General features: G+C 45.7%; 1 protein-coding gene across 1 annotated transcript in view; it reads left to right on the forward strand.

Annotated features, from left to right (window-relative positions):
- The window catches only part of RADX (RPA1 related single stranded DNA binding protein, X-linked), a 104,800-nt gene that overhangs the window by 38,046 nt on the left and 53,407 nt on the right, over positions 1–13,347 (forward strand). Inside the window, exon 6 of the mRNA XM_040406324.1 lies at positions 7,010–7,118. Within this exon, the coding sequence (XP_040262258.1) occupies positions 7,010–7,118 (109 nt within the window). The remainder of the gene's footprint in view (positions 1–7,009; positions 7,119–13,347) is intronic.

The following is a 13,347-nucleotide window of genomic DNA, read 5'->3' on the forward strand; positions in this document are numbered from 1 at the left end:
TGAGTGGATTAAAGCTGTCTCTACAGTACATGAAGCTAGTGCTACGATGTCTTAGTAGGCCCATATCTGCTGTATAAATGGGCTATCTCCCCATAACTTGGGCTGACATTGTGCCATTTAGCTAATAGCAGCATCCAAGTATATTGGAGTCCACTGTATTCGTGAGTGACGCATCCTCATGACTATTACTATTAGGCCTCTTTCACATGAGCGTGACAGATTAGGTCCGGATGCGTTCAGGGTGCGTTCAGTAAAACTCGCACCATTTTGCAAGCAAGTTCAGTCAGAGTTGTCCGCGATTGTGTTCAGTTTTTTCCGCACGAGTGCAATGCGTTTTGATGCGTTTTTCACGCACGTGATAAAAAAAACTGAAGGTTTACAAACAACATCTCTTATCAATCAGTGAAAAACGCATTGCATCCGCACTTGCAGATGCAATGCGTTTTTCACTGCAGCCCAATTCACTTCTATGGGGCCAGGGCTGCGTGAAAAACGCAGAACTGATGCGTGAAAAAAAGCTCATGTACACAGACCCATTGAAATTAATGGGTCAGGATTCAGTGCGGGTGCTATGCGTTCACGTCACGCATTGCACCCGCGTGGAAAACTCGCTCGTGTGAAAGGGGCCTTAGTGAAATGGCAGTATATTTCATTTGGAGTCATTGGAGCTAATAGAGTGGACATGTCCCTATAATGTCCTGCTCTTAGACCTCCCCTTTAAAGAAACGCTGTGTTCCTGGGTTAAACCGTGATGACTGGGTTAGAATTTACAAAAATATGGGTAGTAGTTTGATTAGGCTACTTTCACACACTCTTTTGGTTTGGATTCGTTTGTACTATCTTTAACGTAGCCAAGACGGATCCGTCTTGAACACCATTGTAAGTCAATGGAGGACGGATCCATTTTCTTTTGTGCCAGGTTGTGTCATAGAAAACTGATCTGTCCCTATTGACTTACATTGTGTGTCAGGACGGATCCGTTTAGCTCAGTTTCGTCAGACAGACAGCAAAATGCTTCAGGCAGCATTTCAGTGTTCGCCTCCAGAGCGGAATGGAGACGGAACGGAGGCAAACTGATTCATTCTGAGCAGATCCTTTAACATTCAGAATGCATTAGGGCAAAACGGATCAGTTTTGGACCGCTTGTGAGAGCCCTGAACGGATCTCGCAAACTGAAAGCCAAAACGCCAGTGTGAAAGTAGCCTTAATCGTAACCATGTCTTGGTGCAATTCAATTTTGTACATACATTAGATCTCTCTCCTGTGATAGTAGCCAAGATGTATGGAAGCCAGAGGGCAGTTTGCCCCTGTGGGGATCAAGACTCTGCCGATTTCATTCACTTATCCTGGTCTTGTAGATACATTCAAAAACTTCCTGCCAAAATTCTCTGATACATTAAGAATAAGTTGGGGGTTTTGCTTTGTTTTGACATTAAGGTGGCTATCCTTAATGATTTAACGTATCTTATTGGTTCAACTAGCAAGGCTAAATGTATTTCTAAAGTAATCTTACTTGCTCGGGTGATAATTGCACGAGGCTGGATGGCTAGTGCCCCACCTAGTGTTAAACTGGATTAACTTGATTTAATAAGGTAAAAAGAGTAAAAATTAGTTTTTGTCACCAGATTTTACCCTATTAAAGGGGTTCTGCACTTTGTTTTAACTGATTATCACCCGGGACCCCTGCCGATCAGCTTTTTGAGAAGGCAGCGGCGCTTCAGCAGCGCCGCAGCCTTCTCGCTGTTTACCGCTGGCCCAGTGACGTCACGACTAGTATCAACTAGCGTGGGCGGGGCTAAGCTCTGTTCACTTGAATGGAGCTTAGCCCCGCCCACGCTAGTTGATACTAGTCGTGACGTCACTGGGCTGGCGGTAAACAGTAAGAATGCCGCGGCGCTACTGGAGCGCCGCTGCCTTCTCGAACAGCTGATGGGCGGGGGTCCCGGGTGTCTGACCCCCGCCAATCAGAAGCTGATCTATCCAGAGGCTAGATCATCAGTTAAAACAAAGTGCAAAACCCGTTTAAGCTAGCTGACATTAGCGATGTGCTAATGTCAACTAAACCTAACTAGCCTATTCCTACTTTTATCTATGCCCCCGTTAAGCCAGAAATCTAACTTTTTATAATATGCTAATTAGCCTCCTAGAGGCTCCGTTCTCCCACCTTGGTCGCCTCCCTCCAAGTCCTGATTGACAGGGCCAGGCAGCGCTCGCCTCTGTCTGCCAGCCCTGTGCTCTTGTGAAATCTTGCGCCATTCGGCACAGGCGCGGTGAGGGAAAGACGCTCACAGGCTGCCAGCATCCTCACTGCGCCTGCGTCAGATACTGAACAGCATTGCACCCGCACTGAATCCGGACCCATTCGTTTCTATGGGGCTGTGCACATGAGCAGTGATTTTTCACGCATCACTTGTGCGTTGCGTGAAAATTGCAGTATGCTCTATATTATGCGTTTTTCACACGCAGGCCCTATAGAAGTGAATGGGGCTGCGTGAAAATCGCAAGCAAGTGCGGATGCAGTGCGATTTTCACGCAGGGTTGCTAGGAGACTATCGGGATGGAGACCCGATCTTTATTTTCCCTTATAACATGGTTATAAGGGAAAATAGCATTCTTAATACAGAATGCTTAGTAAAATAGGGGGGGGGAGAAAGTAGTTTAACTCTCCTCATCCACTTGTTTGCGCAGCCCGGCTTCTCTTCTGTCGTCTTCTTTGATCTGTGAGGAAAAAAACCTGTGGTGACGCCACTGCGTTCATCACATGGTCCATCACACGATCCAACAACATGGTGACAGACCATGTGATGAGCGCAGTGACATCACCACAGGTCCTTTTCCTCACAGATCAAAGACAGAAGACAAGCCGGGCTGCGCAAACAAGTGGATGAGGCGAGTTAGATAACTTTAAAAAAAAAAATTCCCTATTTATTTATTTTTTTAACCCCTCCATCACTATTTTACTAAGCATTCTGTATTAAGAATGCTAATATTTTCCCTTATAACCATGTTATAAGGGAAAATAATATACACTCCACCTAACCCAAACTTCTGTGAAGGGGTTCGGGTGTGGGTACCAAACATGCCGTTTTTTCTCACACGCGTGCAAAACGCATTAAAATGCTTTGCACTTGCGGGGGGAAATCGTGCATTTTCCCGCACGTCACCTGCAACGCCCGTCTGAACCCAGCCTTAGGCTACTTTCACACTTGCATTCGGAGCGGATCCGTCTGGTGTCTGCACAGACGGATCCGCTCCTATAATGCAAACGATGGTATCCGTTCAGAACGGATCCGTCTGCATTATATTTCACAAAAAAAGTGTGAAAGTTAGTCAGACAGATCCATCCAGACTTTGCATTGAAAGTCAATGGGGACGGATCCGTTTGAAAATTGCACCATATTGTGTCAACTTCTAACGGATCCGTCCCCGTTGACTTACATTGTAACTCTGGACAGATCCGTTTGCCTCCGCACGGCCAGGCGGACACCCGAACGCTGCAAGCTGCGTTCGGGTGTCCGCCTGCTGAGCGGAGCGGAGGCTGAACGCTGCCAGACTGATACATTCTGAGCGGATCCGCGTCCACTCAGAATGCATTAGGGCTGGACGGATGCGTTCGGGGCCGCTTGTGAGCCCCTTCAAACGGAACTCACAAGCGGAGCCCCGAACGCAAGTGTGAAAGTAGCCTTAGATTGATAGGGGTCTGACCATTAGGACCTGTGCTGATTATGTGAATGAGGGTGATAACTGTGTCCACAGTATGAATGGAGCGATGCATGCTCCCTAACAGGCCGCTTCCCTCTATGGGAGTGCAGGAAGTGGCAGTGTTCTTGCGCAGGCGTCGCTTCATTCAAAGAAAGTATACTTGACCCCCATTCTCATAATCTGTGTAGGCATAGGCACCAGGGGTTAGACACCCACCGGACTAGCATTTTTCCTCTACCGACTGGATAGGTGATGAATTGTTGCAATTAGAATACTCCTTTAAGAATTTACTCTTAAAGTTTTTATATATTTCTTGGAACTAAAATTGCCCCACTAGATGATGCTCTCTATTGTTCACAGTAGACTTATGTATAGTCTCCTTTCCCAAAGCCCAAAAGGTATGTGTGTCTCTTGCTTTTCGGTATTAAAGAGCTCTTTCCATATTCCAGGAGCGCCATGCCTGGGGCTTTGCATAAATCCACAAGCAGCACGTCTCGTCTTGGGTTCATATCCTATGGCTGTTGCTCACTGTCAGATACGCCGTCTTCTGCTAATTCTGAGGTCTTCCCATCCTCCTGCTCGTGAACTATCTTGCCTGTTGACAAGTAGATGGGATTTGTTTCTGTTTCCCTGCATGAACTAAGCAAATTACTTGTCAGAGACTGATGGATGAGTCAAGGGCCTCATTACAAGGAAGGGGCTGGCTTTAGACAGCCAGGGTGAGACGCCTCGCAATGCGGCTAATATGATCTATCGCTATTTAAACCACATTTGTAAGCAGTCTCGCCTTCCATCATTGGATTATTTATGGATGAAAACGGAACGTGTCTGTTCCTTCTCCTCATTTCCGCCATATTTAATCTTTTCAGATAATATAGCTTGTTCTAATCCGTCTATAATAGACTTCCTTATTAAATATTCTCTAATCCACCTGCGATACTTTTCCGCCGTTACCTGCGCATGTGACCATCACTAATCCAATAAACCTGACCTATTAAGCCTTGTAACGCCCCATAGTGACAGCATCCCAGCTCATTCAGCTTGTTTCTAGGGTTTAGATCGGGGCACAATTGTGATTTATGATGCTGAGAACGCAGAGTATAACTTGGTGTAAATATTCATTCATCTTTGCTGGTTGTCAATTAGTTTCCTAGTGGACGGCAGGATTTTTTTTTTTTTTAACTCTTAGTATGAAGCGGAGAAGTAGGTGGTAACTTGCATTACTATAGTCTAGTGGTAAATGACTTGCAATTAGCATATGGCTAACGAGTATGTGTTCACTCATTGCCTCCATATTCTTTAATAGGGTGTATGGAAAGGTGGGTCTATTTAGCACTACTGGTACAGTGTTAAAGGGCATCCATCAGCAGATTTGTCCCTATGTATCTGGCTGACCTGTTGCATGTGCGCTTGGCAGCAGAAGGCATCTGTATTGGTCCCATGTTCATATGTGCCTGCATGGCTGAGAAAAATGATGTTTTATAATATGCAAATGAGCCTCTAGGAGCAACGGGGGCGTTACTGTTACTCCAGGAGGCTCAACTTCCTCTGCCATGCCCTCTCCACTTTGACAGGACAGTGTAAATGTCATCACACCTGGCCCTATCAAAGTAGAGAGGGCGCGGCAGTTGCAGAGAGAGCAGAGCCTCTAGGTGTAATGGCCACGCCCCTGTTGCTCCTAGACACTCATTTGCATATAATAAAACCATCATTTTTCTCAGCATTGCAGGCACAAATTAACATGGGACCAACACAGATGACTTCAGCTGCCAAGTGCACATGTAACAGATCAGCCCAACATAGGGTTGGGCAGTTTATTGCTCCTGTTAGGAGTATATGCCACTTACTAATGTGTGTGTTTGTGTTTTATTTGTTATTTTTACCTCTTCATTTGTTTCCTTATCACTGAAGCCATCTCCCCAGCTTAGTCCGCCTCCTGTCCATCCATTTGGTGCTCTCTTCCATAAAATGGGGCACATGTGACAAAGCATGCCATTATGTCTCCTCCATTGAGACGCAGTGCGTTAGTTTCCCAATGTCCAGTACCTGGGCAGATGGCAATAGCTCTGTGTTCCAGTGGAGAATACATGACTTGTTTGGTCCCGTATTCCTCCATATGCAGCCATGGGAAAGGGAGCATTGTTGGCTCTTGGAGAAGGCCAAATAAAAAAAAGGGTTTGTTGGGAAATGTCATATGGCCGACATTAAAGTGATCCTCTGGTTGAAGAAAAAAAATCTTGCTAACTGGAGAACAGAACACTTACTTGGTGACCTCCTTCTCATCTTTTCAACTGCAGATCCGCTGATTATCGGGATCTTCTTTTGTCCTCTTAGATGGCCACACCACTTCTCATACTGCCTATATCAGTAGTCCAAGACCTTTCCTGCTGAGAGAGCCAGCATTGTTCATGTGAGCAGGAAGGCGACTATATGCACCGTGTGCAACAGCGGGGGAGCCCCGAAATTAGTGGATCCACAGTTGATTTAACACATATTGGTATCCAGTAGCAAGAAAATGCTCAACCCCCTTTCACTCTGTGTATGGGCTCTGTCTACTACTGGAGCCTAGCTCAAAACAAGTCCGTTTTTGCTTCAGTAGACTTAAATGGATCCAAAAGGTTTCCTACTTATTTTTTGGGCACATTTTTACAAATTTTTTATTTTTTTGGGGATAATTAGCTTTGCTGCAGATTTCACCTTTTGTAGTGCAACATCTACCATAAATCCACAACAGTTCAGCAGCATAATGGGCATATTGTAGATTTGAAATCTGCATGGATTTATTCCTCGACGTGTGGATGGAGTTTTGAAAAACTCCTTCACAATTATTGTAAATTGTCACTGATCTATGGTGTGGATTTCTGATAAATCTAAGATGTCTGAAAATATTCTAAATGGAAAGCCTATCAAAAAATAATCTAGTAAAGACTGTCACTTGGGCCTCATGCACACAACCGCACCATGTTTTGCGTTGGGCAAATTGCGGATCCACAAAACATGGATCCCGCCAGTGTGCGTTCCGCAATTTGTAGAATGGAACGGGCCGCCCATAATAGAGATGCCCATTGTTTACCGCAAAATACTTGTTAAATTTTTTATTTTATTTTTTGGGGGGGCACGGAACAGAGCAATGGAGTGCTGTCGGCATCTTTTGCAGTCAAATTGAAGTTAATAGGTCCGCTTCCGAGCTGCAAAAAAATGCGGCTTAGCTGCAGAACCAATCAGCTGCGTGCATGAGGCCTTACTCTGTGTCGAAGTCCAAACATTGATGATTCAAATTGACTTTTTTTTTTTTTTTTTTTTTCAGAAATAAGCTTGAATGCCAGAGATCCTGCACCCAAAATTACTGTTCTCTCTGAAAGTAATGTGAAATCTGAGTGGAATTTGCCAGCTGTGAAATATCTGTTTGTCACAAGGTAGTGAGTTACATAATTGTTTGTGAATCCCCTTTTATTATGTAATATGTTGTATTTTTTACTTTTGCCAACAGTTGTAAGTTATCGATCAGTTAGGGGTGGGGGGGTTGTTTTTCTTTTTCTTTTTTTCTTTAATATTTTTGCTGGGCCATGCTTTTTATAATCCCTGCAAAAAGATTGTTATGAAAAAAGTCTTTTACGTACACAGTATCGTACCAGAGCTTAGACTACTGTATAAATGCAGTAAAAAGAGCCAAAGTCATTACATATATGATAACCAGAACTAGGGTCATAACCGAAATACAGTGCTAGAGCCAAGCTCAGCACAACGTTCAAGTCGGGAGAACCCTTGGTATGCAAGTATCTACCATCTAAAAGTAATGCTTCCAGTATTATCTGACCAATAAATGGTATAATGGGAGTTGCTCCTTCACAAACTAGATTATCACTAAAAACCATAATTGAATCCACTGCTGATACACTGCAGTCAGAGGGAGAGTAAACCATGACATTCAGTGAAGTCTTCTCTAATTGGAGACGTTCTCCTTTTCTGCTCCATCTGGCCCAGACCACTATGACTAGTCTAGAGTTTGCTGATATCTTTTGGTTCATCACTGTTGCAGAACATTTTTGCATTGTATGCTACCACAAAATCTTCAGTGCCGTGCCCTGTGCCTCTTAAAGGGGTTATCCTGGAAAATATAATGATCATCTATCCTCAGGATAAGTCATCCTTATCAAATGAGTGGGGGTCTGAGTACCGGTCGCTGATCAGCTGTTACAGGGAGCTGCCGCATTCACCGGTACGCAGCCAGCATCTCTCCAAGCACAGTCCCATACATAGTACCGTATAGTGCATGTGCTTGGTTATGCAGCTCCTCTCTATTCACCTCAATGGAGCCTATGCCCTAGGAAGAGACCTCAGTGCTCAGAGTTCAGGTCTCTTCTATCAGCTGATCAGCAGGGATCCTGGGTGTCAGACACCCACTGATCTGATATTGATGACCTATCCAGATGGTAGGTCATTAATAGTAATTCCTGGATAACCCCTTTAATATAACACCAAACAATTGTAGCACCCCATAAATAAATGCCACATTTAGTGCCCCTGACAAAATGATAGTGCTACACAGTCCCACAAAATTAATGCCTCAAGGTGCCCTATTAAAAAGAAGTGCCACACAGCGCCCCACAAAAATAATAGTGCCACATACAACGTACCACAGAAAAATATTCATACCACACATGGAGCCCTACAAAAAACACACAAGTGCCCCACCAAAAAATGATGGCCCTGCCAATCAAATATTGATGGCCTATCCTGAGAATAGGGTAAAAATATAAAAAATCCTGGATTACCCCTTTATCACCAATGCAAAGTATGACAGATCCTAGGGTTGGGTGATATCAAAAATATTCCCACGATAATTATATTAAAAATTTATCGCGATAACTATGTATATCACGATAAATACCCATTTGGAAGAAAAAAAAACACTTGGGGCCACAAGGAGACGTTGCACTGTATGGGGGCGGCATTTCACAAGGAGACGTTGCACTGTATGGGGGCGGCATTTCACAAGGAGACGTTGCACTGTATGGGGGCGGCATTTCACAAGGAGACGTTGCACTGTATGGGGGCGGCATTTCACAAGGAGACGTTGCACTGTATGGGGCGGTGTGTGGTAGTGTAGGGACGCCTCTTGCGATCCATGTAACTGGGGTAAGATCCTATTAGGGTAATTCGTGTAGGATGTCTTCTTTGGGAGACCTTCATGGACAGCGACTTGCAGTCATTACCTGAAGGAGTAGTGAAATAGCCAGGGGTTATGTTAGCAGTCAGTAGTGGGCTGTCGGTCACAAAGGGCGACGCAACTGAAAATGCCATCAATGTAAACCATCAGTCTACCGGAGCCCAGTACACACAATATATGCAGATATACAGTACAGACCAAAAGTTTGGACACACCTTCTCATTCAAAGAGTTTTCTTTATTTTCATGACTATGAAAATTGTAGATTCACACTGAAGGCATCAAAACTATGAATTAACACATGTGGAATTATATACATAACAAACAAGTGTGAAACAACTGAAAATATGTCATATTCTAGGTTCTTCAAAGTAGCCACCTTTTGCTTTGATTACTGCTTTGCACACTCTTGGCATTCTCTTGATGAGCTTCAAGAGGTAGTCCCCTGAAATGGTTTTCACTTCACAGGGGTGCCCTGTCAGGTTTAATAAGTGGGATTTCTTGCCCTATAAATGGGGTTGGGACCATCAGTTGCGTTGAGAAGTCAGGTGGATACACAGCTGATAGTCCTACTGAATAGACAGTTAGAATTTGTATTATGGCAAGAAAAAAGCAGCTAAGTAAAGAAAAACGAGTGGCCATCATTACTTTAAGAAATGAATGTCAGTCAGCCGAAAAATTGGGAAAACTTTTGAAAGTAAGGGCTATTTGACCATGAAGGAGAGTGATGGGTTGCTGCGCCAGATGACCTGGCCTCCACAGTCACCGGACCTGAACCCAATCGAGATGGTTTGGGGTGAGCTGGACCGCAGAGTGAAGGCAAAAGGGCCAACAAGTGCTAAGCATCTCTGGGAACTCATTCAAGACTGTTGGAAGACCATTTCAGGGGACTACCTCTTGAAGCTCATCAAGAGAATGCCAAGAGTGTGCAAAGCAGTAATCAAAGCAAAAGGTGGCTACTTTAAAGAACCTAGAATATTACATATTTTCAGTTGTTTCACACTTGTTTGTTATGTATATAATTCCACATGTGTTAATTTCATGATTTTCCTATTACATGACGTAAAGTCATGATTTTATTAAAGACACGGAGGCTTCGTATTGCTTTAACTTCCTTTACTGTTACCATAGCAGCAAAGAAATGAACATGTCAATCAAAAGAAACACCATAGTAACCGACTCCACCCCCTTATCCCAGTATATATAGACTCCACACTCTGGGATCATCCTCTTTCTTTGAACAGCCACTCTAACCGCTGACCCTTCCGGAACTGGATCTTCCTGAACGAAACTGAACCTAGGACCAACACATCAACCGACCAGACAGTCGAACTTTAGTAGCAAGAAACGCGCCATCGTGCGGGTTTAGGCCAAAAACGCTGAGGAGGAACTTCAACCTGCGGGCGAGAACACAAAATACGAGGTAGTATCACAAGGATATTACATGAAAGAAAGGTAAATCATACAAAATACTCAGAATATATCAAACAACAAATAATGCATAAATAGATAAAATGACCGTAATAGATTCTACTGAAAAAACCCAACAGGGTGGGTAAGGGAGGGCAATACTCGCCTCCGTGTCTTTAATAAAATCATGACTTTACGTCATGTAATAGGAAAATCATGAAATTTTATCACAAGACACGGAGGCTTCGTATTGCTAGTTTAAAGCTGAGAGATAACCGCATTAAAGGCATGAGACTCCGGGCGAAAGTAAAACTCCCGGAAAGTGGACACCCTAGACCAATCCGCTAAATGCATAACATCCTCCAGACGGGCCCCGGAGACCGACATAGAGGTAGCGGAAGCACTGCGGACGGAATGAGCCGTAAAGATATTGGTGTCAATACCAGCCTGACTCATAATTTCCTTAACCCAACGAGACAAAGTCACACTGGCGACTGGAGCATAGGGTCTCCGAAAAGAGATAAACAGATTAGGGAAAGAAGAGACCCGAAAAGGCGCAGTACGAGATTCGTACTCTTGAAGGCACGCCACCGGGCATAGTTGTGGGGACTGAGGGAAAGCGGGAAAAGTCACTGAACGAATGTTCGTCTTAGTGCGTCTGGAAATGTTGAATAAAACCCCTTCCGGCGTAAAAGACCGCGCATCGTGATCTAATGCTCGCACATCCGACACCCGCTTACACGAAATTAAGCATAACAGCGTAACTAACTTCGCTGATAACTGACGTAGTAATAGTTGGTCATTGGAAGACCAGGAAATCAGAAAATTTAAAACCAACCCCATATCCCAAGTAGTCGAGAAGCGAGGTCTGGGAGGTCGAGACAAACGAGAGCCCTTCAACAGACGACACACCCAAGGATGTTGACCCGCAGGAGTACCCTCGAAACCCTCGTGTCGGGAAGATATGGCCGATCTGTAAAGATTAATAGTGCGATAGGCCTTACCTGAGTCATATAAAAAAGACAAAACCGACATTATAGGTGCCCGAAGGGGATCCAGGTCCCTTTCTCCGCACCAGCGAGCCCAAGCGTCCCAGGCGGAGCGATAAGCCCGTCTAGTTCCTGGAGCCCATGCGTTCTCCATCAAGAAAAGAGTCGTGTCCGAAACTCCAGACAGTGAGATGGGACACCCGAGATCCTGCAAGCGAGAAGACGAAGACCGCCTGATCGAATGAGGGGATGTTGTTCTCCCAAAGGATCCCGCAAGAGCCAGGGGAGGTTCGGGAGGAGGATTGGACAATCCACCAATAAGTCCAGAAGCAGTGGAAACCACGGTTGAGACTGCCACAGTGGAACGATCAGGATCAGATCCGCCAATTGGAGTTGGGCTTGGAGGAGAACCCGGGGAATTAAAGCAAACGGCGGGAATGCATACATCCGTGCTCCCCCCCCCCCCCTTCCCCCACTGTTGTAGGAAAGCATCTACCGCTTCCGCCAGCGGATCCGGACGCCAGCTGAAGAACCTGGGAGTCTGGGCGTTCAAACGGTTCGCGAATAGGTCTATCAATGGAGGACCCCAGTGAGACGATAAAGCTAGGAATACTCCCTCGTCTAACTTCCAATCGCTGGAATCCGCAATATATCGAGAATTCCAGTCTGCTACCACATTGCGGAGACCAGGCAGGTGTTCCGCTATGACCACAATGCCTTTGGTAAGGCAGAACTCCCAGAAATCTTGAGCTAGGTAAGTCAGAACCGAAGAACGAGTGCCGCCCATCCCGTTTACGTATCGGACCGCGGAGACATTGTCCATCCGTAATCTGATACAGGTCGTGACTGTGCCGTTGGCGAAACTGCGAATCGCCAATGACCCTGCCAGTAATTCCAGGCCATTTATGTGGAGGCGCGACTCCTCTGGGGACCAAGGGCCTCTGGTGGATATCCCATTGCAATGTGCCCCCCAGCCGTGTAAGCTGGCGTCGGATTCTATAATCAAATCCGGTAGGGGACCGAACAGGGCTTTGCCATTCCAGACTGATAGATTCTGGATCCACCATTGAAGCTCGTCTCTCGTTTCTGAATCGAGCGTGACCATGTCTGAGTATGCGGCTCCGGACCGGAGGTGTGCAATTTTGAGCCTCTGGAGAGCTCGGTAGTGTAAGGGGGCCGGGAAGATGGCCTGGATGGACGATGCTAGAAGACCTATAAGGCGTGCTAAATGTCGCAGGGATAGTTGGGGTCGAAGCAGTGCATGTCGCAGCTCTTTGCGAATAGCGCGGACCTTGGACAGAGGAAGATGAAGGGTCAGAGAAGAGGAATCTATCCTGAATCCCAGGAATTCTATAGAAGTCGATGGATTGAGACATGACTTCTCCTGGTTTATGATGAAACCCAACCTGGATAAGAGGTTGGTGGTCATAGACAGGTGTAAGTGAAGAAGGGACGGACTCCGTGCAACGATCAGAATATCGTCTAGATAAATTATCATGTGTACCCCTCTGCTGCGGAGCCAAGATACTACGGGCTTCATTACTTTGGTGAAGCACCAAGGGGCGGACGAGAGACCGAAAGGCAGGCAAGTGAAACGCCAAAGTTGGTCTCCCCAAGGAAAGCAAAGCAGGTTCCTGGAGGTCGGAGCCACCGGGACCGTGAGATAGGCATCCTTGAGGTCCAGTTTGACCATCCAATCGCCTGGAAGGAGCATGTCTCTCAGAAGATGGATGCCCTCCATCTTGAAATGGCGATATTGGACTATAGAGTTGAGAGACTTTAGGTTTATAACTGGGCGCGACTGGCCGCCCTTCTTCTGCACCAGAAACATACTGCTGAATACCGCAGCTGAATGGGGTGAAGTGCGTTCTATCGCCTGCTTGAGGACGAGTTCCTTCAGTTCTCTGTGCAGCTGTCGTTGCACCGACCCAGTGAATAGAACGTGTCTGGGGATTGGTAGTAGGCTTGGAGGGGCTACCAGGTCTATAGTGAAACCCATGATGGTGTCTAAAACCCACCGGTCTGAGGTGATCTCGGACCAGGCATTGGAAAAGTAACGGAGTCTGCCCCCGACACA

The sequence above is a fragment of the Bufo bufo genome, chromosome 8 (assembly GCF_905171765.1).
Source record: "Bufo bufo chromosome 8, aBufBuf1.1, whole genome shotgun sequence".
Classification (NCBI taxonomy): domain Eukaryota; kingdom Metazoa; phylum Chordata; class Amphibia; order Anura; family Bufonidae; genus Bufo; species Bufo bufo.